Genomic DNA, 26,598 nt, shown 5'->3' with positions numbered 1-26,598 from the left:
CTAATCCTAACTTGTGAGATTATATTGGACATGTTGTTGTTGTAAATCTCGCATCAATAAATTAAAATACGATGAAGGGGTTTTACCATTCAACGACTAGTCGCTCATCTTTAATAAATTCTAATGATTAGAACAAGTTAATATGATATTTGGGTTTGATTTGTTTTCTATAAAGCAACTTAAAACTGATTAAAATCATATTGCAGAGTCCACATGTGAACTAGATCCATGTTGTCAAGTATTTGAGGAATTACACTTAAAGATGGAATACTGTTTTTAGTGTATTCCATTTTTTAGCAAACCAGGACTAAAGAAATGGATTTTTGAGTATTGAGGTGGATTCTGCATTAAACTTGGATGTTGAACTTAGAAACCATTTAATAATTTACTAATTAAATTATAGAAGGATGGATTGATAATCTATAAATGGTAAATAACAATTGATATTTTATTAAAATTTAACGATCATGTAAAACTTCTTTACACTATCAAGTATCAATATAATAATAATAATAACGCTTCAATTTTAAGCAAGTTAGAATCGGCTATAAATAATCTTTAACTTATCTGTAATTTGCGAATATCTTAAATTGACTAATTTTTAAGTTAGTTGTCAATCTGCTGAATCCGAATCCAATGTGAACGAAGCAAACATACGGAGTTAATATTATCAACATATATTATATAAATATAAAAATGATAAGTAATATACTCCACTAGAATTCATTAAATACATTTATAACTTAAATATGTATGATAAAACCAAGGCAAATACATGGTAAGTACAGGAGAAAACTGTTAATAGGCAGAGTGACCTGTTCAAGCCAAATAAGCCCACCAGTCCACCACTCAAAATAATTATTAAAATAATAACCAATGGATAAAAACAAAATAATGGTGTTCTCGTAATATAACAAAAATCAAAAGGTAATTTTGATTGAATAAAACTCCAAAAATTCCATGTTCTTCCCTTCACGAAAAATTTGAAGTTAGAAATGCTGTACCAGTCGTTTTTAGCCTTTTAAGGGCTCCATATAACAGACAAATCCACTTTTTCCCCTCAACTTTTTCCTCCTTACAAAAGTGACCCGCTTTCTCTGTCTTATTTTTCATATTTCATTTTTATCATTACTGTCTGTACTACAAAGTCCTCCACTCTCTTCTCATTTTCTCTCTCTATATTTTTTTTTCACTCCTCAAATTTGAAAAACTGCTTTTTAATTTCATCATTCTCTCTATAGTTTTTTTTTCCAGTTTTGCTTCGAGCCGGAGTTTTCAGGTAATTTTATTTCTTTTTTGTTAGTGTTTTGATCGTTAATCTGCGTAATTTTAATTGTTCTTCATGTGGAGATTATAAGAGCTTCAACTTTTGATATTAATATTCACTTTTGGTGATTTTTTGATGTTTTTAGTAGGTTGATTGTTAATCTACTGAAATTTGATTGCGCTTCATGTAGAAATTGTGATTGTATTAATCTGTTTCGGATTAATTTTGATGAGTTTATTAAGTTAATTTTTGATCAGTTGATTAAGCTTTGACTTGATGAAGTTATTGATTTAACAGCTTCTCGAAGTTTCGGTTTCGACGTTTTTTGCTCGAACCGATGAGTTTAGTTTCTTCGAGATTTTGCTCTGTTTTTGTGATTGAATTCTCAACTGTATGAATCTTCTCACTGTTTTCTGCTAAATATTTTGATGAACTTTCCTGTTCTTCTAATATATGGTTAACTTTTTTTCTCTGTGTTCTGTTGATATTTTTGATGATTATGAACTGAATTCAGATCGAAAATTGTTTCGAACGATTTGTTTCTTCATTCATATGAACTAAATTCAGATTAATTAGATGTAGATAAGCAAGGAAAGTTCCAAATTAGTTCAGAAAATTAAAAGGCAATTTCTTCAGTTTTAGCTTTTGGAATCCAGTTCTGATTTTTTGTATTCAGTGGAGAGCTGAACAGAGTAATCAGTAAACTTTGCTTTACTCTTTTTTTTTTTTTTTTTAGAATGTTGTTAGTACTATATACTATTAGTGACATTTTAAAAAAAAAAAATAGTGGCATTTAGCTGGCTACTTGGGAATAAAAAGGGCAAAAAATGGAAAAGAAAAAAGAGAAACGAAAAATACTTGGAACGTAAAGAAGAACATGTCACGTCTGTTATAATCCAGCTGGCATTTACAGTTTTCAAAGTTGTGCTGACCTTTGAATTACCTGACCCCTGTCACAAACGGCCAAAATATAAATCTGTCATTGCCCAACCAAAAAAATGGATCTGTTTATAAAAAATTAAATAAATAAATGAATGGATCTGTCATTGCTCAACTTTCTCTCCTCTCGCTTGCAAAAATTATGATAGTACCAATTTAATAAAAAAATTACATGACACATACTTTTACATATATAGTTATTAGTAAATTATTAGTTAATTAATACTTATTTTATCTTAATTTAATATATATTTTGATGTAAATACCGAATCGGATAAGTTTTATCAATTATCCATCCTATTTCACATGACCCTAGTATTATTTAAGGCATAAAATTATTTTGTTGTAAAATCTTTGAAATATGTTTTGATTTTAACAAATATGACTTAGAGTACTTCCTAGCCTTTTAAGTTTGTACATTTTATTTTAAAATTGAAGTTTCTTCAGAATTAAAAAATGTAAATGCTTTGGCATATTCTAAAATACTTTTGTTTTGAAGGAAGGAAAATTTGCCGTTTCCCTCCATTTTTACCTAAAATGATTGACAAAAAAGTTTGTTTAGTTGATGATAGGCTATTTTGTTCTGTAGGTCCTATCGTCAGAAAGACACATGTTTGGCGTTAGAAATTAAGTTATTCCCTTTTTAGCCTTAGACATTCCAATGTTTTGCGTCGGCCAAAATCTGAAAATAGAGACTAATTAATAACGCATGCGCATTTGTAAAGGATTTCAGAAAATTGGAAAATACTTTAAAGTACATTCTGATTATTTTGTGAGAGTCCAGATTTCTTTAATGTTTTATTTTACTCCACATTACTCTAGAGTCCAATTAGAATAATCCGTCCAGTTCGAAAAGTATGTAGATCTGGACTCCGGAGTACATTGTTCAACACATTAAATATTTTGTATGAATTTATGCACCGATCTTTACTATTTTTTTAAATAAAAAGTCATATGATACAAGTAGTATGAAAAGTACTATGAAATCATAATTTTATTCCCGTATGCTTAATAAAAAATGTTCAATGTGCTCTCCATTTTCTAGATGTATCGCCATTTATTATGTCTAGATGTTGGCATAAACAGCATCTTAACAATTCCGACAGGCCCGCAAAGATTGGTTGGGTGAATAATTTCCCACGTGGGAGACTTGAGATCGATGTCCCTCACCAGCAGTCTCTTCAGTCAAAGCTCCTCGCATTGGGCTTACCTAGTACGCTATTGCACGGTGAGCAGGTTGCACAATGTGCACCCGAAAGATAGCAAATGCAGGTTTTCCTCCAAATTTTCCAAAAAAAAAAAAAAAAAATACAATTCCAACAGCTCAGACTGTCCCACTATATTCATTTTGCTTTTGACATCTCATACTGCCATGTATGAGAAGCAAAGGGCCTTTTTGGCTAATGACTAACACAAGGATATTGAGCTGATGATCCCGATTCTCATCCACATATTATGAGATGCTGGGTATTTATTGAGCTATAAGTCCTAGTTATTGCTCTTGGTTAGTGAAGAGGCTGCTTAAAGTAGAGTAGCCTACACTACATTATAGGACATCAAATAAATGAAAGCAGGACATAGTGGAAAAGATATTGAGTGTGCAGAATTCGGACACGTGACATGCTTTAAAATAAAAACAACTCTACATTTTCTGAAGAAAAAAACGTGATGAAGAACATATGAACAATGGTCTAGTATTTATTAGTTTAACTTCCAGATTGATAGGACTGAATATCTTAAGTTTTGGGGAATCTTGCAAAAGAGGCAGAGAGATCTTTTCTCTTTATCTCAATTGTGTTCGATTTGCTTTTTGCTCTTTTCGGCATGTTGTTTAAAGTAAGTACGTAATTGGTATTGATATTGAAGAATCTTTTATCAACATCTTTCTGTAAAGAGAAATCCAAATAGGCTAAAACTCGTCTAATAGTATAATTACCATCTTTTTTGCCTCTTTTCCCAATCGGTATCACTATCTCCTTTCATAAGTCATGGTCTTTTTCATCTTTGGAACAATGTTAAGTATCTAGTCGTTTTCTTTGTTCTTTCACTCAATTTAGTAAAAGACGGTATGGTGCACTAAGCTCCCTCTATGAGGGGGGTCCGGGGAAGAGTCGGAAAACTTCCGACTCTATAATACGCAGCCTTACCCTGCATTTCTACACACGGCTCGAACCCGTGACCTCCTGGTCACATGGCAGCAACTTTACTGGTTACGCCTAGGCTCCCCTTCTTTCTCTCCATTTAGTATTGGAAGATTATTTTGCTATTCATGTTTTCTTGTTTTAGTGGAAGTAAATTATTCGGTAATACCATCCTGGTGTACTTTTCTTCTATCTAAATTTGCGTCCTTAACTTGTTTGGTTGATATTAAATTTACGAGTCTCTAAATTTACTGTCTCAAATCCTGACACATCAATTTTCTTTTTCAGTGCTGGAATTTACACTAATTGAGATGGACACAGCCCTCTATTGCTGAAAAGAGAAACACTGACTAGTAACTGAAAACTTGAAGAGATGCCAAAGGCAAAGCACCACATCAGCGAAAGAATTAAATCCTTTTTTGGAAGTCATGTTGATCAAGAGAAAGATGAGGAGCTGAAAGGAACAAAAGCAGGTACATGCATTTATGGCATTAATGCTGCTGAATCTAACTTCCAAAGTCTTAGTCAATACACAGACATTACCAACTGCAACTTTAAGCTCAAAGTAATAGAACTTCTTAGTCGTTATAGTGAATATGTTCAGTGCATTATTTTATTTAACTTCCATAGGCACCAATTCCCAGTCCTCACCCCTTCTGAAAAGAAAAAGAACAGATTAAAATGGTCTATAAAATTCTTGGCGCCCAAGTGGAATCTTCAAGCAAAGTTAACACTTGGTCCTTTCATATTGCAGAAATTGAAGGCAAAATTCAGAAGATCTTGGCTTATCTTAGAGGAGAAGATGGCAGAGATGAGAAAGAACCACTGGTGGAGCTAGTAGAAGATTTTCAAAATCACTACCAATCACTGTATGCTCGTTACGATCATCTCACTGGAAAACTGAGGGAAAATGCACATGGAAAACATGAGAAAGATAGTTCTTCCTCCAGCTCAGACTCAGATTCAGATTACAGTACTAGAAAAAAAGGCAAGAAAAATGGTAAAATGGAATTCGCAGATGTAACAGATGGCGTTAATGAAGAACTGGCAAGCGCAAATCTAGAAATAGTTGAATTGAAGGCTCAGTTAATGGCTGCGAAAGAAGAAAAGGAGGCCTTGCACTTGGAGCACCAGAGCTCTTTGAGCAAATTACAAGAAGCAGAAACAACAATCAGCAGTTTGAATAGTGAAGGTGAAAGGTTGAAGGAGGAGAATCTAAAGCTTCTTTTTGATAATGCGAAACTCAAAGAGAATTTGGAGAAATCTGCAAAATTAGAAGCTGAATTAATGCAGAAGCTGGACGAGATAACTAGAGAAAGAGAAAGCTTACTTTCGGAGAAAGAAGCCATGGAAAACAGCATTTCAGAAGGCAATAGTACTATCGAAGAATTAAGAACCACTGTGGGGCATTTGAAGGAAGAGAAAGAAAATCTACTGGTAGAATTGGATGCCCTGAAAACCGAACTTCCCTCAGTGAAGGAACAACTAGATTCTGCTGAAAAAGAAATAGCTCAGCTAAGTCAAACACAAAAGGCCACAGAGGAGGACAATTCTTCGCTATCATTGAGGATTTTACAGCTCACAGAGGAGATAGGACAAGCGCAACAAAAGATCCAAGACCTTGTGACTGAAGCTGACCAGCTAAAGGGGATGCTAGATGAGAAAGAAAAGGAACTCTCTACTCACACTGAGATACACGAGGCTCACAAAAATGAATCATCAACTCGTTTAAGAGGTATGGAACTGGAGATTGATTCATTGCAGTCTCAGAGATCAGAAATAGAGAAACAGAAGGAAGATGAGCTCTCCGCATTGCTGAAGAAACTTGAGGAAAAGGAGGAGGAATTCACATCCCAGATGGAAGCTCTGACAACAAAGATAAACGATATGCAACTTGAAATTGAATCCTTACATGAAGTGAAAGGCAAGCTGGAGGAGCAAATGGAGCAACAAAGAAACAAGACGTCAGCTGAACTTGAGAACTTAACAAATAAGGTGAATGAAAAGGACCAAGAATTGAAGTCCCTTTGTTGCCAGAAACTTGATATGGAAGCAGAATTGGAGAAGAAAGCACAAGAAAATGCAGAATTCTCAAGTGAGATAGAGAGTCTCAAGCAGGATATAGCAAACACATCTGCAGATTCACTGAAAATTCTGGAAGAGAAAGAAAGTTCTCTTTCACAACTGAAGGACCTAGAAGTGGAGCTAAAATCACTTCAAAATCTGAAATGTGAGTTGGAAGAGCAGCTGACAAGCAAAGATGAGGTGGTTGCTCAGATGAAAAGCGACAAGGAGATGATGCAAGATAAAATTTCTGAAATTGAGAGGGCATTAACCGAGAGAGAAAGTGAACTAGCAATTCTGAAGAAGAAATCTGAAGATGGAGAAACTGAATCATCTGCTCAGATTGCTGCCTTAAGTTTGCAGGTGAGCAATCTGCAGGAGCAGTTGGAAAATTTGCAAGTTCACAAGTCCGAAATAGAGTCTCAACTTGAGGCAAAAACTGGAGAAACATCAGAATACCTCATCCAGTTGGAAAATTTGAAGGAGGAATTAGCAGGGAAGGCATCAGATGGACAGAGAATGCTGGAAGAGAAAGAAGGCCTAGTCGTACAGATCAGGGAGGAAAACGGAAGTCTCCTAAGCAAAATATCTGAACTGGAGAATGCATTAGTTGAGAAAGTGGACGAGCATGGAACCTTGCAAAAGAAGCTAGAGGATGTGCAGAATGAAGCTTCTACTCAGATTGTTGCCTTGACAGAAGAAGTTAATGAGTTAAGGCAGCAGATAGAATTACTGCAGACTGAGAAAAGCCAGCTGGAGTTGGTAACTGACAGAGGTAAGGAAGAATCCACTGAAAGTTTGGCACAAGCAGAGAATCAGATCACAAAATTATCACAAAAGATTGTGGATCAAGAAATAAAGCTGAAAGAACAGGAGGAAGCATTTGGGAAGTTGGTGGAAGAGAAGGACAGTTTAGTGGTACAGGTCAATGATCTCCAGGCTGAAGTGAAGTCTCTTTGTGAACAGAAGAGTACATTGGAAGAAAACATAAGCAGTGTAAACAATGAGAACAATCTGCTGACAGAAGAAAAGGGAAATCTCCTGAGCAAACTATCTGAACTGGAGAATACATTAGTCGAGAAAGTTGATGAGCATGGAGCCTTGCAAAAGAAGTTGGAGGATGTGCAAAATGAAGCTTCTACTCAGATTCTTGCATTGACAGAAGAAGTTAATGAGTTAAGGCAGCAGATAGAATTACTGCAGACCGAGAAAAGCCATCTGGAGTTGGTAACTGAAAGAGGTAAACAAGAAAGCACCGAAAGTTTGGCACAAGCAGAAAATCAGCACACAGAATTATCACAAAAGATTGTGGATCTGGAAATAAAGCTGAAAGAGCAGGAGGAAGCACTCGGGAAGTTGGTGGACGAGAAGGACGGTCTAGTGGTACAGGTCAATGATCTCCAGGCTGAAGTGAAGTCTCTTTGTGAGCAGAAGAGCACATTGGAAGAAAACACAAGCAATACAAGCAATGAGAACAATCTGCTGAAGGAGGAAAAGGAAAGTCTCCTCCTCAAAATATCTGAACTAGAGAATGCATTAGCCGAGAAAGCAGAGGAGCATCAAGCATTGCAAAAGAGACTAGATGATGTGCAAACTGATACTTCTGCTCAAATTGTTGTCTTGACAGAAGAAGCGAACAAGTCGAGGCAGCAGATAGAATTACTGCAGACTGAGAAAGACCAGCTAGAATTGGTAATTGAAAGAGGTAAACAAGAGTCCACTCAAAGTTTGGCACAAGCAGAGAATCAGCACACCGAATTATCACAGAAGGTAGTGGATCGGGAAATGAAGCTGAAAGAGCATGAGGAAGCGTTTGGAAAGCTGGGCGAGGAGCAAAAACAGCTTGAAGGTTTGCTGCAGGAGTACAAGGAAAATCTCAAACTTTCAGAAAGGAAGATTGAAGAGATAACAGAAGAATACCAGAAGAATCTTGAAAGTAAAGATCAGAAAATAGACCAACTGGATGACAAGATTGAAGATCTGAAGAGGGATCTAGAAATGAAAGGAGATGAAATGAGCACACTATTGGAGAATGTCCGGAACGCTGAAGTTAAGCTACGATTAACCAACCAGAAGCTTCGGGTGACTGAGCAGTTGCTGTCTGAGAAAGAAGAGGACCACATGAAGAAAGAAGAGAAGTTACTGCAACATCAAAGGCTAATGGAAGAGAGGATTGCGACATTATCCGAAGTTGTTGCTGCTTACAAGGAAACTCAAGTGAAAATAATAGCAGACGTTTCAGATAAGGTGAATGACACTCTGAATGAAATGGACACATTCAATATGAAGTATGAGGAAGACACTGGTCACTTGGAGTCCCGCATTTATGAAATATTGAATGAGCTTAAGGTTGCTTTGAACTGGATCAAAGAAGCAGGTGAAGAAAAGAAGCAGCTGAAGAAGGAAATCGATACTCTAGTGCAGCAACTGAAAGACGAGAAAGAATGTACATCAGTATTAAAAGAGAAGGTTGAAGAATTAGCAAAAGCAGAGCAAAGCGAGGTGAATCAAAGGGGGAGTTTGACAGAAACTGTTCACCAACTTGAAGAAAAGATAGCTACACTGCAGAAACTGACAGCAGATAAGGATGAAAAGATAGCAGAGTATGAAAAGAAGATGAATGACAAAGATAAGGGAATCTTAGACTTGAGTGAGGAAAAAAGGGAGGCGATACGACAGTTGTGTATATGGATTGATTACCACCAGAGTCGATATGATGGTCTTATAGAGATGATCTCAAAGACTAGGGGAAGAAGGCAAGTAACTGCTTGAAATTCCTTCGCAAATGGTACATCATTTTTGTTATGCTTTCCTGGTTACATTAGTTTTGTTCTTTTGGTTTTTGGAGTGATTGGTCGTTTCTTTCAGAAGGTAAATGATACTATTTCTGGTCGTTAGTTTTTGGATGCTGTCGTCTGTAAGCATCTTAGTTTCTTTAATATGCCCTTTTTAGGCTGTATAGGCAAGTAATGCTACTATTTTTTCAGTTGAACTTCATTCATTGAATATATCAATTAGCATAATCATAATCTTGTGAGTATTCATTGGAATAAATCTTTCCCGAATATTACATACACATTCCTAAGATTGTCTTTGGGGATGTAGTTTTCCCTCTTTATAATCTTTTCCTGCGGGAGTATTTTTGCAGTTTCTACATAAAATTGATTCTGTATTCCTTAGTAAGAAGATTTGATGGATACTTTATCTTAGCTAATTTCAGAAGCAAGGCGGAATCAATTATTTTCTAGAAAATTTAGATCGATGTTTCTAGTTCCTTTTTAGTCATCAACCACAATGCCCAGTGAAGGCGGATGTTGCATTCCCGCAGCGGGTGAGGTGCATCTAGTGCGTAAGCTTTATCTATACATATAGTTGAATTCTTTACGAAATAGTACTATATATTTATACTCAAGCATTGTCTCAAAAGAATAGAGAGTGAAATATACAAGTCTGCACCCAATGGCTTAAATCCACGGTCCACCAGCATCACTCATTATCCAATATGCTAAATTGCTAATGACAGAAATTGCGGGTTAGTTTGATTCGCCATAGGTTTCATGTAATTAAACAATCCTCTCACGAGCAAATCAACAATTAATTTCAATCTCCTGGTGAAAACTGCAAAATGTAATAATCCTACTGCATTATTTGCAGGCACAAAATATTTAGATCAGCATACAGCTACTCTTGCCTGTGCCATAAAGTATGGCACCTAACATAAGTACTGATCACGTGATCAAACAAAAAATGGAATAGCATCGAGCAAATATGAAACCAAAGACCCGGATATCTATTCAATAAGCGTTGTATAAAAATACTCGCAAAATGAGTATTTTGATTCCTATAACATGAAGTGTACTGCTACTTCTAGACCACTCTTTATTGCTACTTTATCCAATATACTAAAAACCTAGAGGATGCAAAGACAACCGGTGGGTATGGGTAAAAATATTCGGGTGCTCAGGATCTCTCCTTTGCCAAGTCGATGAAATAACACTTTCCCATTAACACCTTCCTTGCTTCTCCAGGCAAATTAACATGCAGGTTCAGAATATAACCTGAACTTCTTCGAGTAATTCAATCAGATATCCTCATTTCCACACCAAGAATGTCCTTTACCACCTCATATGTCACGAATGCAATTGCTATAGACGGTACCACCTGAAAAGAGAGGCACAATGTCATATGAGTACAACAGAGAACAATATAAGTACAACCAAACCAAATCACTCTCTTTATAAGTACAACAGAGAACAATAATTTCCGAGGATAGGCACTAATTAACCTTATTGGAATACCAGGAGAATATCTTGATATCTGAAGGGAATTGTAGAAAGCAACTGGTTGCTTTAGCACTCTGTTTACCTGGACATGGGGTGTATGGGGGGGAGAACCACTTTTAAAGAACACGTAATGGGTTAGACTAACCTTGACTGAATTTGGGACTAAACCCTTATACAAAGCTCCAACACCCTCATGACGAACTGTTTTCCTGAATGCATCGACCATGCCGCTATACTCTAGAGGTGCCTTGCTCTCACCAGTAACAACTGAAGCAGCATTTTTCCAGCCACCCATCTGCATTCTTCGACGGATGACATCAAGAGGGTAAGCAACTGTCTGCCCAATAGTTCCAGCAATAGCACCACAGCCGAGCTTTGTCGTAACACTCAATTCAGTGTCTTGAGCTAGTCCAAATGGTCGGGTTTTGACCAACCAATCTTTTAACGATTCATAAACAGCAAAGTTTAAACCTACATAAGGAATCTGCATTTGAACTTAGTATCAGCAATGGAAACATTTTGTTAATCATGGGGCACCAAAAACAGGAAAAGACAGAAAGCCGGACATGTGCTTAATACATTGGCCATATCATTTCTCTTTTTTTTTTTTTTTTATTTGCACCGGGTGTCCGAATCTCTAAGAGCCCCGACTAATCCCGGGGGAGCACAGGCCCTCAGCAAGGAGTTTCCCACAAGTGCACCACGGTTAATTCAGGTTTTACCCAGTCCGATGGCCCTCAGAAATTGTTTGCACCCAGTGGGTTTCGAACTTGAGACCTTGAAAGGGAGCAAACCCCAAGGCTCAAGTCTAGGCCAACCCCTGAGGGTTTGGCCATATCATTTTTCTTTAAAAAGTATATCGCAATATTTTTTCACTCAATTGGTTTCCTCTTTCTACCTTGAAAAACCAGTTCACTCTTGATTAACAGCACCTTAATGCAATTTTCGGAGAAAACTAGGCAAATGGAGGGAAAGGGGTGGGGTGGGGGTGGGGGGGTGGGTAAACATAAGAAGCTTAATTTTGCAATGACATGGAAAGGTGAGTAAGATCGATTTTAAAATTTCAGAATACCAAGGTTTAGTAATTTGGAGAATAAGAACAATGGGAAGCAACTAGTGTAGAATCTTAAGCTGCTTGAAGTTTGGACTTCCAAGCTAGCATCCAAAACACAATCTCTTATCGAGGTGTTAGATAACAGCTGTCTTTCAGTTCAAAGGAAAAAGTATTCTCTACTTATATAACTTAATATCTCCAGCAGTATGTTTTTTAACGTACAAATTCTCTCCGAACAATTAGCATTTTCAATATCACTCCGGCTTTTGGAAGAACAGAAATGTCCTCTACAGCAAACTTCTCTTGTTAAAACTTAATGATATATAAGTGCTACCAGCCGTTAAATCCCTGAATTTCTCTAATTTCTTGCTGCGCGCTGATCACGTAGTCACAATAAAGGATTTGTACTATTCTTTGTTGATACATCATACAGAGGAATTGTGTCATTCTTTCCTTGATAGCAACACCTTTCCGTGCTTACAAGACTGTTGATATTCAACTATGCAGATTGGTAGCTCCAGAGATTTAGGGTAATGCGAAAGAAACCCTCAGACATAAAAGACATGACGGTAAACGCAAACTTTGTTTTATGAGTATCGTTAAATGCAAGGGGTCTTTCGGAAACAACCTCTCTGGCTTCTTGAAGGTAGGGGTAAGGTCTGCGTACATACTACCCCCTCAGACCCCACTTGTGGGATTACACTGGGTCTGTTGTTGTTGTTAAATGCAAATTATGCCATTATGGTGTTCATGCATATACCAACATCAGCCTATACAAATTCATGGATCCAAATAAAATTAATGAACAATGTATTAGCATTAAATGAGATAGAGTAATCATGTCCATAAATATGTCTGGTTAGGTATAACAATTACAACTCATAGTCACCCTTTAGGATTCTGCCCAATATCAATGAAAGTTTAATTTCATGCAAGCATTACCAATATTCCGAAACTTCACATGCTTAAGTCAATGACTGGTTACAGAACTAATATTATTATGGCAAAGTGCCAAATATACCCCTTTACTTTTGAAAATGGTCTAAGAATACCTTCGTTATACTATTGGGTTATCTATACCCCTGCCGTCATACTTTGGAACAAAAATAACCTTATTTTGGATGGAGACCACGTGGCAGCACCAAATTAAAACGACCCATTTCTTTTTTACCCGATCCGTTAAAAAAACCCACTACCTGACCCAAATTTCACCCCACTTAAGGGTGAAAAAAAACCCACCACCCGAGTTCTGCTCCAACAAACAATGAAAGGTGTAAAAATGAAATATTTGTTTCTGGTCCAATGTAACCTTTTCACGCATAAAAGGTTAGCAGCATCCATGAAAGGTGTAAAAATGTCTATTTTTATACATTACTGCGAGGGAAAAATCTGGACATTTACTTACTAGCACGTTGTGTTTATACTAATCAATAGATATATGATATGTGATTGCAACATCTACATAAACTTTTCTCACTTAGCTATGGATTTATCGGTACTAGTATTTACACCAAATCAATAAATATATGATATGCAATTACACATACACTTTTCTTACTTAGCTATTATATATTATTACCTCATTAAATCACTTAATCATGATAAGTTCGTATGATTTGGTATAAATATCGACTGCGAGGAAGTTTTTTGCGTATCGCAGTTATAAGAAAACATAGTCCATTACAAAATTGGACTCCCTATGAATCATTCTCAAGAAATAACATTAAAAAAGCACGGGCTAGCCAGTTTTCGGACTGGTCATTCAAAAATAGCCAGTGTTTGCAAAGTCATTGATAAATAGCCACTATTTTGCTGCAACACGGAAAGTTCCAGCATAATATACTAGAGATCGGTGTACCTGTGTATGAATTTCCAGCATATTATGCTGGAACTCCAACACGCGGAAACTTCCATTAAAATATATTGGAGATTGGAGCACCGGTGCTCCAAACTCCAGTATATTATGCTGGACCGGTAAATTATTATACTGGAACTCCAATATAATTTACTAGAACTCCTGTATAATATACTGGAGTTCCAGTATACTTATGCGAGAACTCCAGTATATTATACTGGAGTATCTTTCCGGATTTTGAATAGATGTTTTTGTTCAGATTTATCTTTACATGTAAAGTGGCTAAATTACAATTACTTTTGAAACTGTGGCTATTTTTGAATGACCACTTCTAAATTTGGCTATTTTTGAATTTCTCCCAGAAATAACGCTGCTGAGTTTGTTGGAGCAGTCGGGTAGTGGGTTTTTTTCATGCTTAAGTGGGGTGAAAATTTGGTCGGGTGGTGGGTCTTCTTAAACGGAACGGGTAAAAAAATAAATGGGTCGTTTTAATTTGGTGTTGCCACGTGGCACTCCATCAAAAATAAGGGTATTTTTGTTCCAAAGTATGACGGCAGGGGTATAGATAACCCAATAGTATAACGAGGGATATTCTTAGACCATTTTCGAAAGTATAGGGGTATATTTGGCCCTTTGCCGATATTACTATTACTCAAACATGATGAAAATGTAATGATCCCATCCCCAAAATCACTGAAAGAACCATAGGTACCTAATCCATAGAGAGAGCGTATCTTGTTTGGTTTAGTGAATGACGGGGAAAGAGCAGTTGCATGACGTAAATTCCATAGAGAATAATCTATGTGTAACCAGATAAAACTTAGCACACAAAGTAAAACGAATAAGCAACAAAAATGATCAAGAGGAGTATAATTTTAGGTCCAAACAGAAACCATGTGCTTCTAAATGTGATACTAAGCAAGTCAAAATCAAAACCATCACTTACCACACCTATCACAGAAGGAAGCCATCCTTTGTAAAGAGCACGCGGGCCTTCTTCAACAAAAACTGTTCTAAGAGCATGAAATATCCCTCTGTACTGGGAAGGAGATTTATCTGTCTGCAAAGAGAAGCAGAAGCATTACAAATTAACAAAATCCTGAGAAAAAATGATAGCCCATTTCCATACACAGTGTGTGTGGGCAAAATTGCAAAGTTCACAGATGCAATACCTGGACAGTAATCCGGCCTCGTACCAAGTCCATTGGATAAGTTGCTGACATGGCAATGATGCCTGCACATGCTCCAGCACCAAGGCGTAGAAGAGGAGTGAGTTCAGCATCCTCTGCAATGAGGTAAGATAAATACAGTTAATATCGCGAAGTAAGTCTACACAAGCATAGACTCATAAATCTCTAAAACTAGGTCCAGCCATAACAGAATGTTATCTGCTACTTTTTCAAAGGAGAAGATGGACGAAACAAATTTCTTGGCAGACATGGAGGACGTATATTTCTTGACAGAGTTTTGCAGCATATAATCTGTTTCCAACACTGAAATATTTTAAGTCTTAAGAGTAAATGGTGGGCCGAGTAACAGAGATAGAATGAAGAAAAATAATTGGGGAGTCAGTTAATTGTACCATTTCCAGTTTGCTGCCGGTAAAACCATAAGATTCCCCTGCAACATTATTAAATATTAAAGAGAGAAGATGTTAGAGTTCATAAGCCATAAAAAGCTACAGTAGACATAGTATAAGAAAAATTATCTACTATAATTTTAGTTTATAAGTTGAAGTAGAAATCAACTCAAATTAGAATTCTCTCAGTCAGGGTATCACAATAAACTCTTGTACCAAAAATATTTGGGATTTCATATCCCTTCCACAATCATTTTCATTCTTTTTTTTTTAATGAAATCATTTTCATTCTCAAACATGTTAACTGTCAGATAATCACAAAATAAGCATCCAAAAATACAAAGACAACCACAAAGAAATCTAAATAAAGGTCCAACTATAAGACGACTTGGAAATCCACTCAAGAGTGAGGAGTAACTACTAAATGCTCTCCAACAAGAAATATAGTACCCATACTATATGTCTATACCACAAACATATATCTTTAGGGCAAGTTTGAGTATATCTAAGAGAATTTGGATTTGAACTACAAAGTCAAGTTAGAGTTTATTTCAACCTTATTTTGGTTACATGTCATTTGAAATTTTTTAAATTTTGAAATCCTTTCCAAATATCTCCATCCAAGCAGGCCCTTTACTTTTACTTTTTTGGTTGGTAACAGTATCCTTTTATAACTTTAACATTTCTACTACCATTTCTTATCAATAAGTCAAAAAATCTCTACTTACAATGTTCTTGTTATAGCTGAGTATCAAAGAAGTAGAAGGAAAGAAAACCAACGATCAGTTGTCTGTTAAAAGCTTCCTTTGTGAAAGATAAAAAAAATATTGGACGAATTGTACTAAGATCCATAACGGGTCAGAGGACATATTTCTACAAAATTCTGACTCCTTCCTTCTAATTTCCCTCCAAATCAAAGATTGAATACTTCCCCACCACAATCCTCCAAATCAATTTTTTTTTAATCATGTCTTCACGGAGATGGTTGAGTGGTTGAAGCATAGGATGTTGGATGTGAGCCCATCTACTCCAACTTCAGGGTGCGGGTTTATCCGACAACTGCATTTGTGGGTTACAGGAGTCTGCCCGGAGGATTAATTGAGTTGTGCAGAAGCCGGACCAGACACCACCGTCATTAAAAAGAAAAATAAGTTATCAGCATCCCGATCAATTATCCTCTTGCCTTTTTACATTCCATAGAGGAAAAAACAAGTTGTTTTCTGCCCCCGTTAGGAGGTGTAGAGGTTGACCACAGAGGGTCTGAGGAAGGGCAGAGGTAGGCCAAAGAAGTATTGGGGAGAGGTGATTAGGCAGGACATGGCATTGCTTCAGCTTACCGAGGACATGACCCTCGACAGGAAGGTGTGGAGGACGAGAGCTTCTCCTAATCGTACTAGTAGCATTAGTATTATTCTTACATTTTCGTGTTCCTAGATCTTTGTTATTCCATATTGTGTCATTCTTACTAGTATTGTTAGTAGTATCTTGTATTTCTTATTTTTAGATCTTTGTTATTACATATAGTGTCTTGTTCTTTTCTTGTGTTATTATTGTTGGTTGCTTCGTGTTTAGTGTTTCCTAAGCCGAGGGTCTATCGGAAATAGCCTCTCTACCTTCACAAGTTAGGGATAAGGCCTGCGTACACACTACCCTCTCCAGACCCCACTTGTGGGATTACACTGGGTTTGTTTGTTCTTGTCGTTGTTGTTTTCTGCTGAATGATCAAAAATGCAATTTTGTTTTCTGCTTCCAGAATTCTGGATTAATTGACAACACAATTAAGGTAGAATGATTAAGTCCCCTGATCATAAATTTTACAAATGAATTAAGACAAACACCTAACTGGCTTGCAATGATGAAGAATTTGACCCTTGTGCCAAATGCGTTGATCATCGAATACAGGAAATTTTTAGCCAAAAGAAATCCTGAAGAAAACATATTTTTTCTTTGCAAGCGGTGAACTTGCATCTTTCAGTATTCATATTGACCTTCTTTTTCAACCAGAAAGTTCGGAATAAATAGCACCTAAAGGATCACCAAGTCAGTGAAAGTACTCTTCAATTGGTCAGACATCTGTGCGGAAACCATTGTTGTTCCTAGTTATTCGACCTTTTATTTTGTCGAGGCTCAAATTCTTGAATTCCCGAATCACTCCCCACATTGATAAACATATACTATGTTAAAAACCAATTTAGAAATCAAGGAGAGCAAAAAATTTCTTGCTAGTCCAAATATTAGAACCGTAGAGCATCTCATAATTCAACAAGTTACAATAAAGCTCTTTAAAAATAATTATCTTAGAATCAACAAACAAAAATGGACAAGGATAATGGCAACTCGAAAGAGAATTTTCTTAGTGCAATTAGTGGTTCAGGGAGTGAACATTTAGCATTCTGAAAGAAAGAAGTGTCATGGCATACCTGGACGCCTCCTCATAGCTGAAGAACTTGACGGCAGAGTTTGGAACAATGCGGGCACAATTAGTACCATTTCCTTTGAACAATCCCCGGAGACCCTCAGTTCTCCATATATATTTCAACCCCTGAACTGTACCATTGTATTTTATACTGTGAGGATTCTGAACCTGCACTTCAGCGAACAAAGGTAAATGCAAGATCCTTGTAAATTATGTTGTATGTTTAAAACTATTTGCAGGTTAATGCAGCTACATAAATTGTAATATGTATGACCATACTCACTCTTATGTAAATACAGATATGCTATCACAATAAAAGTAAATACTTTTTTAATAAGTACACAAATAAGTTAAATGCTCTGACATTTTATTTTTATTTTTTATAAGGTTGCTCTGATTCCTCAATACGAAATTATAGTTAACTAAAAATTTGTATTTAATATCTAATGCCATCACTTGTCAAATAAATATATATCTGTTAAAAGAAGAAGAAAAAAGTATATTGTCTTTCTCATCTTCACAATGTACACACTAGGGGTTTATATACAGAGATAACAAATAAAGCTAGCTAGGGATATCTCTACAAATCAGGGATACAGATCGGATCTGATCTTCCTACGATAAATATGGAAAAAATATCTCAGTTATTTACAGAAATATATCTTCCCTAATGCTGTTGTACAGCTGTAACAAATACTCCTAATCTGACACTCCCCCTCAAGCTGGTGAATGGATATCTTGCATTCCCAGCTTGGTAACAAGTCCTTCAAAAGTGCTGCTTTGTAGTCCTTTTGTGAGAATGTCCGCTAGTTGATCCTTGGAAGACACAAATGGAGTACAAATCAACCCACTATCTAATTTTTCTTTGATAAAGTGTCGATCAATGTGCTTCGTCCGATCATGCTGCACTGGGTTATGGGCTATACTAATTGCTGACTTGTTATCACAGTATAGTTTCATAGGTGCCTCCCACTTTACTTTCAGGTCTTCAAGAATTATTTTTAGCCACAATAGCTCACAAACACCCAATGCCATAGCTCTGAACTCTGATTCAGCACTTGACCTTGCTACAACATTCTGTTTTTTACTTCTCCATGTCACCAGATTACCACCCAAGAAAGTGCAATACCCTGAGGTTGACTTCCTGTCGACTAGCGACCCAGCATAGTCCGCATCTGTATAAGCTTCTATAGTCAAGGTGCCACCCCTTTTGAATAAAAGTCCTCTTCCAGGCGTCCCTTTCAGATACTCTAGTATTCTATGTGCTGCTCTTAGGTGGACTTCCTTCGGATTGTGCATAAACTGACTCACCACGCTCACGGCATAGCCTATATCAGGTCTAGTGTGGGATAGGTAAATTAACCTTCCAACAAGTCGTTGATATGACCCTTTATCCACGGATAGGTCTTCTGATGATTCAGTTAGCCTGTGATTGTACTCAATAGGTGTAGCTGCTGGTTTACACCCCAATTTTCCAGTCTCCTTTAGCAAATCATAGACATATTTTTGTTGTGAAGCAAATATGCCTTGTTTAGAATGGGCTACCTCAATTCCTAGGAAGTATTTTAACTTCCCAAGTTCATTAATGTCAAACTCTTTAAGCAGACATTCTTTTAGATATTGTATACCATCTTCATCATCTCCGGTGACTATGATATCATCTACATATACCAGTAGGGCCGTTGTTTTTCCATTTCCTGAATGTCTCACAAACAAAGTATGATCCCCTTGACTCTGCCTATACCCTAGTGTGATCATTACCTTTGCAAATCTTCCAAACCACGCTCGTGGCGATTGTTTGAGTCCATAGAGAGCCTTTTTAAGCCTGCATACCTTTCTTGCCTTAGACTCAAATCCCGACGGGACCTCCATATATATCTCCTCCTCCAATTCTCCATGGAGAAAAGCATTCTTCACATCGAATTGCTGCAAAGTCCATCCAAAAATGGCAGCTAGTGAGAGTAAGATTCTTACCGTGTTCATCTTTGCCACCGGAGCAAATGTTTCAAGATAGTCTATGCCATAGGTTTGTGTATACCCTTTGGCAACTAATCTTGCTTTGTATCTCTCCACGGATCCATCAGAATTGTACTTCACTGTGAACACCCAGCGACAACCTACTAATTTTTTCCCTTTCGGTAACTCAACCAACTCCCATGTTCTATTTTTCTCTAGTGCCTCCATTTCAACTCTCATGGCATCCTTCCATTTCTTGTCTGCTAATGCTTCTGACAAGTTTTTTGGAATAGGTATTGAGTGAAGGTTACTAAGGAAGGCTTTATGGCTCGGTGAGAAATTTTGATAGGTCATGAGTGACAAGGGATGTTTTGTACAATTTCTGGTTCCTTTTCTAAGGGCAATGGGTAGGTTTAGGTCATCTACTTGGTCTGAGGGTTGTTCTTGATTGTTTAAAGATTCTGGAACAAATTCTGAACTTGGAACAGGAGCCAAATTCGATGATTGGGCTTGAGCTGGTGGATGTACTCGCTCTTTTCTTCTGGAGTAAACCTGAAGAGGTGGTTGAATGTCACTTTGAATTCTCTCTTCATTCTGATGATCTGGAGACTCTATGGGATCTGGAGTCTCAACGGAAGGTTCAATGGGACCTGGAGACTCAACTGACACTTCATTTTTAGATGACTCGGCAATATCTAAGATGAACACATCTTTGGGACTATCTTCATTCTTAGTCTCCCCCTGAAGATAGGAGGTGCTAAAGAAAGACTCAGACTCTACAAAAGTGACATCGGCTGAGACAAAGAATTTTCTAGTTTATGGGTGATAACATTTGTAACCCTTTTGTGTTGATGATTAGCCAATAAAAACAGACTTGGTTGCACGTGGGTCTAACTTTCCTCTATTATTTGAATGGATATGGACATAGGCAACACAACCAAATACTCTTGGTGTTAGGTTCTCAGAGACATAGAAGTTAGGAAAGAAACTTCTCAAGGTGTCGATTGGTGATTTCAGGCTTAGAACCTTTGATGGAACCCGATTGCTGAGATAGGTAGCAGTTAGAATGGCTTCCCCCCAATAGTTTTTAGGAACATTCTTGTGAAACAACAATGATCTGGTTATACTGAGAAGATGACCCATTTTTCATTCTGCCGCCCCATTTTGTTGGGGTGTGTTGACACAAGACGACTCATGGATGATACCCTCATTTTTGAAGAATGAGGACATCATTTGGTTAAAGTAGTCTCGGGCATTGTCTGAACGAAATCTTTTGATTGGGGTGTTAAATTGGGTCTTGATCATGTTGGCAAAATTGGGGAAGACATAGCTCACATCGAATTTGTTTTTCAATAGATAAACCCACGTTACCTTAGTGCAATCATCAATAAAAAACACAAACCATTTAGCACCGGAAATATTTGAAACTGTAGATGGCCCCCAAATGTCACTATGAATGAGATCAAACGGAAACATACTTCTTTTATTACTGACAGAAAAAGAAACACGCCTATGTTTGGCTAGTTCACAATCATTGCAATGAAAAGACTCTACTGTTAAAACCATAAACAATAGAGGGAACATAATCTTGACAATTTGAAAAGAAGGATGACCCAAACGACGATGATAAAGCCAAATTCTTTCTTCACTTGACATGACTGACTCAGATATGAAGAATCGAGGGAGAGAATTCAAAGCTTCATTCTTTAGGTTCAGGTTTTCCAAGTAATAGAGCACGTTTCTGACTTTAGCAAGCCCAACCCTTTTCTTGGTTTCCTGTTCCTGGAAAATACAATAGGAAGGGAGAAAAATTACTCGGCAATTAAAATCTTGAGTAACCTTTTGAATTGAAATAAGATTAGCAAACAATTTTGGAACATAAAGCACATTTCTAAGGCATAGAGAATTTAAGCAAACGTCTCCATACGAAAGAACCATTAGCAATGGTGATTTTTCTATGGCTTAGGCAAGGGGTATAGGACGAAAAATATTTAGAAAAAGAGGTCATGTGGTCTGTTTCTCCAGAATCAATTATCCATGGGAAGGAATTACTTGTCATGACATTAGCAGTACAACAAAGAGAAGAGATACCTGAGAATGTTAGAGAACATGTACCTGTCTCGGCTGGATTACTTTTGTCTAAAGAACTAAGCAAACCTTTCAGCCTTTCGATATCTTCTTGACTGATCTCCGGATTTGACTTAGCAGAATTATCTAAGTCATTTTGGTGAGTGCTTGCAACATAAGCATGTCTCCCATTCTCGCCCCTATGGTTATTGTTCTGTGGTTTTCCGTTCAGCTTCCAGCATTTCTCTCTTGTGTGGCGATGCTTCTTACAGTAGGTGCAATAGAGGGAATCTCTATTGAATAGTTTTGAAGCATTTGTTGGCTTGGTATAATTGTCCGATGGTTGTAGCATGCTATTCTCCTTCTGCCCAGCCTCCTTTGCAACAAGTGCTGATCCTTCTCCGGCTTGAGTGTCAAGCATAACACTCTTACGCCCTTCTTCAGCCCGTACTATTGAGACTGCTTCATTCAGTGATGGAAGTTCCTCTTTTCCCAATAATTGTACCCTTACTGGATCAAGTTCAACACTAAGTCCAGCAAGGAAGTCATATGTGCGTTCCCTTTCTATAAAGCGCTTCAAGGTTACTGCATCTTCTGGGCATCGCATCTGAATGCATTGGTAGTGATCAATCTCTTGCCACAATCCTTGCAAGAGATTGGCATATTCAGTGACTGATCGTGCCCCCTGCTTCATGGCTGTAACCTTCGTCTTAAGTTCATAGATTCGGGCTGCATCATTTACCTTTGAGTAGGTTTGTCGGATTGCTCCCCATATCTCCTTAGCCGTACTCAGAAACATCACTGTATCACTTATTTCTGGAATCATAGAATTCCAGAGCCAAGACATGACCATTGAGTCTTGTTCATCCCAGGCTTCAAACTTGGGATCTTCCTTAGACGGGCCTGTACCCAGCAAATGACTTAGCTTCCCTTTGCCTTTCAAGAATGTCCGAACGAACTGTGACCATTTCAGAAAATTTTGTCCATTCAACCGGTAAGCTGCCTGGACATTTTGCAAATCATCGGTTGTGGTGATAGCAGGACTGGTCTCGGTTATTTCAGGCATTTTATCCTTGACTTTCGGGTTTCAACAAGTCCATAAGGGAAAAAAAAGTTTCAATTTCAAGAGAATGATGAGAAATGAGAAGGAATTCTCTCAGGAAAGAGCCAAAAGCTCTGATACCATGTTAAAAGGAGAAGAAAAAAGTATATTGTCTTTCTCATCTTCACAATGTACACACTAGGGGTTTATATACAGAGATAACAAATAAAGCTAGCCAGGGATATCTCTACAAATCAGGGATACAGATCGGATCTGATCTTCCTAGGATAAATATGGAAAAAATATCTCAGCTATTTACAGAAATATATCTTCCCTAATGCTGTTGTACAGCTGTAACAAATACTCCTAATCTGACAATATCAATTGATATTCGCCACTTTTAGTTTAACTGATAGATTGGTTCATAGCGAAATTTGTTCAACACTTCAGGTGCAACTGAAGTCTAACTGATGCATTTGGTTTTAAGTACTCAATTGGGTTCTCAAACACCAATCTAAAGATGCTAAAAGATGCATATTTTTGGGTATACATCTCAATTAATTTCATTCATAAACTTTGGCACTTTCAAGGCACAATTTTTTATGTAGACCTCCAATCGCTTCATTTCATTAGAAAATTTGCAAGGATATACAGAAGAAACATCTCACATCATGAAGCTTAAAAGAATCACTTGGAATATTTACCTGGAGCAGAATTTTAAGCCTTTCCAATGGAGCAACTGCAGTGCGTGACCTGTAACACAAGAATAGTGTTTAGTTTTATAATTTTTTAAAATAGGGAAAGAAGGGCAAAAAATGCATTTAGCCTATTGCGATAAGTATGTCATGATCCATAAAATCAAGAAATGACTGCACAGGTAATGAAAACTACACCATGCAACATGTCTTATTAAAGCAAATGATACACAATGTGAAAGAAACACCTCAGACGGTTACTTTTAAGAAGATTTCAGGATGTTAATGAGATATTCAGAAATGCAACAAGTCAGAGTTCCCACTTCCTTCCACTCTTCTCCTTTTAGGCAACGGCAAAAGGAGAAGATAGAAAAACCCTTTATCACTTCAATTTCCATGAAAGCACAAAAGCATATGTAGACATGCAAAATCACACAGCGCGCATCCCTCTATTCATTTCATTTTCTTCCCTAAATCCACTACCTAAACGAGGCTCTAATTGTTCTGTTTGCAGTTCAATCCCTGTCTCCTATGTTGACAGTTTCTTCCTCTTTCCTTTTCTCCTACCTCCTATCCTCCATCCACGCAGGAGGTTCCTTCAACAGAATTTACTAGATAATGGAATAAAGGACATCTTGTTAGTTGATTTTTTTTAACCTGCTAGCCAATCAACAATGGTTATCTACATAGGTACAAACATGTTTTCCTAATTATAAGTGCATGCTTGCTTCTTAACTTCCACGGTGATACCATGCCATGCTGGCATTGAACAGGCACTCCACCTAACCATCACTAATGTTCTCTACATATGCCATGGACTTGACAAACACATTTTAATAGGTAAAGTTGAGCATACCTAACAGCAACTGAAATTTGTGTTACTGCTTATCCCTTTCATCACCACATCAGACCAAAAACAAAGAAGGAGAAAAGAAATAAACAACTGATAGTAAACTAGTATAAACTAGAACCGCGAACAAAGATTACCTCTTTTTTTTTGGAATTATTTGTAAGAATTAAAATCAAACTAGGTGAGATCAAAATGAAATTTCACTACTGTGTATGGGCTTCTGAACCATATCAGAGAAAAAACAACAGGTAAAAGAATGAGTATACACAGGAAAAAGCGAATCGAAATTACTTCCTTTTTTTAGTAATTCGTAAGAATTAAGATCACGCCTAGGTAACAGAAAATTAAATTATCCTTAGCGTTTACCAGCTTCGGAATCATAGGAGAACAAAAAATCCTTCAGCGAATTGAAATTAGAACTATTAAACAAAAAACTATTCATAACAGTTAAAATCAAGCCTAAGTAACAGGAAATAAGATTTTCATTTCCATTTATATTCGTAACCTTAACAGCCAAAAAGAAACAAAAAAGGAGTAATAATAACGAATATAAACTAGAAAAAGCTAATTGAAATTAGTACAATAAACAGCAATTTTAAATTAAATACTTTTTCTCTTTTGAACTATTCGTTTAACAGCAAATGAAATTTTCATTTCAGTTTATTGAAATCGTAACTTTAACAGCTTTTTAAAAAAAAAAACGGGGGGGGGGGGGGAGGGGGGGGACTAATAATAAAGGAGTATAAACTGGAAACAACGATTTTTTTTTTTGAACAATTCGTTAACAATTAAAAGCAAGTACAAGTAACAGCAAATGAAGTTTTCCATTACTGTTTAGTAAATTCCTAACCATAGCAGTTAATGAACAAAAAAATGAATAAAAATAAACAAGTATGCAGTAGAAAGTGTATAAATTAGAAACTAGCATAAACTAGAAACAACGAGTGGATTGTTTTTCTGAACTATTCGTAACAATTAAAATCAAGCATAGGTAACAGAAAATGAAATTCTCATTTCTGTTTATTGGATTCCTAACCTCGACAGTAAAAAAAGGACTCAAAAAAAGTACTCACACTCCACCGGCTATGCCGCCAGCAGCGAGAGACTTGGCGATACTGAAGATAGCAGCATGACTCGGAGCTTTAACTCCTTCGCTCGCAATCTTAGCTTCTTCAGCCAGATTAACGATTGTAGTAACAGCACTCTCGCTTCTCTTCCCTACCACGTCTTCCGACGCCATTTTAAACTCGCCGGAACCCTACCTGGAGAAGTATTCACGGTGTGTTCGTCAGTGTTCGCCGGCGATCGAGAGAGAAGATAGAGAAGGGAAGGGAAGGGAAGGCAGTGGGCACTGGGTTTTGGTTTGGTGCTTCCTTGAGAAATGGGCAATGACAAAATTGGAATTTGTTTTATTTTCTTTCTTTTTTTACCAAGGTATGGATTTAAATGCTACGTAATAATCAGTATTAGGATCGTTTGGGTAATCTTAGCTGTATTATTTTGTCGTGAATTATAATATGAAAAGATTATGTTAATATTTCTTTTTTTTTTGTTTTCCACCCGGTGTCCGGTACCCGCATTGGAGCCCGACTATATTCGGATTCGCACCGCATAGGGCCCCATTCGGGGGAAGCGCTCCCTACCAAGTATTTTTCCATACCAAGGGCTCGAAATCGAGACCTCTGATTAAGGGAGGAGCAGTACCATCCAATGTACCACATCCTTTGGTGATTATGTTAATATACCTAATATAGAGAAGTTTTAGATAGAGTTTATCTACTTTTTAAATAATTTTTTTATAATTTAGATTAACTTGCGCATAACTCGACTAATTTCAAACAATATCTACACGTATAACTTTTATTAAGGGAAACAATTTTGTGCTATTTGAAATATGACAATTTGTTCTTCCGTTAAACTTTAGTCTAATATTACTACTCAATATTACTCCTGTTGTTAGAAAAAAAAAAAAAACTTATTTTTTTCTCTTGACTCTGGAGCTCCAACCTAATGATAATTCAAATCATAGTCAAATTATAAAATTAAATAATTTCAAAGGTATAACAAATAGCAAATGGAGTTCTGCTATGTGTATTCGATTTTACATATATTACCAAAGAAAAAAAAATTATGTAGTCAACCAAATTGATTTTATTCTATGAAGATTTTTATGTGGGAATATCTTACTAATGCGGCCAATCACTATGTTGTTGGTTTGGATATGGATAATGATAACGTCTGGAAGTTAGGGTTAAGATATGGTGGGCCGGATCAATACTGAAAATGATTTTGCGCAAAATACAAAATTGATCTCGGTCAAAATTAATTGTATTTTTAACCAAAAAACTTATAAAATAAGTATAATTGTTTGTACAATATATATATATATA

General features: G+C 36.8%; 2 protein-coding genes across 4 annotated transcripts; one reads left to right on the top strand and one right to left on the bottom strand.

Annotated features, from left to right (window-relative positions):
• Positions 1 to 1,113: 1,113 nt before the first annotated feature.
• Positions 1,114 to 9,487, top strand: LOC109243284 (interaptin). Of its 3 annotated transcripts, XM_019410188.1 has the most exons (4): positions 1,114 to 1,279; positions 3,313 to 3,434; positions 4,636 to 4,820; positions 5,102 to 9,487. In XM_019410188.1, exons 3-4 carry the CDS (start codon positions 4,721 to 4,723, stop codon positions 9,181 to 9,183), a joined length of 4,182 nt encoding a protein of 1,393 aa, XP_019265733.1. In that variant the 5' UTR covers positions 1,114 to 1,279; positions 3,313 to 3,434; positions 4,636 to 4,720; the 3' UTR covers positions 9,184 to 9,487. The 3 variants fall into 3 exon arrangements, with proteins under 3 accessions (XP_019265733.1, XP_019265732.1, XP_019265734.1); XM_019410187.1 differs by lacking the exon at positions 3,313 to 3,434; XM_019410189.1 differs by lacking the exons at positions 1,114 to 1,279; positions 3,313 to 3,434 and adding an exon at positions 3,462 to 3,478.
• Positions 9,488 to 9,995: 508 nt separating this feature from the next.
• On the bottom strand, positions 9,996 to 25,619 carry LOC109243285 (mitochondrial adenine nucleotide transporter ADNT1-like). Its single transcript, XM_019410190.1, has 8 exons — positions 25,282 to 25,619; positions 23,368 to 23,416; positions 17,603 to 17,766; positions 15,186 to 15,223; positions 14,776 to 14,888; positions 14,550 to 14,663; positions 10,840 to 11,178; positions 9,996 to 10,572 (listed from the first exon to the last, which is right to left on the bottom strand). The coding sequence occupies exons 1-8, from the start codon at positions 25,446 to 25,448 to the stop codon at positions 10,489 to 10,491; spliced, it is 1,068 nt and encodes a 355-aa protein (XP_019265735.1). The 5' UTR covers positions 25,449 to 25,619; the 3' UTR covers positions 9,996 to 10,488.
• Positions 25,620 to 26,598: the final 979 nt, after the last annotated feature.

This window comes from Nicotiana attenuata, unplaced genomic scaffold (genome assembly GCF_001879085.1).
Source record: "Nicotiana attenuata strain UT unplaced genomic scaffold, NIATTr2, whole genome shotgun sequence".
Classification (NCBI taxonomy): Eukaryota; Viridiplantae; Streptophyta; class Magnoliopsida; order Solanales; family Solanaceae; genus Nicotiana; species Nicotiana attenuata.
The sequence above is the reverse complement of the archived record's forward strand: the minus strand, read 5'-3'. Positions and strand labels throughout refer to the sequence as shown.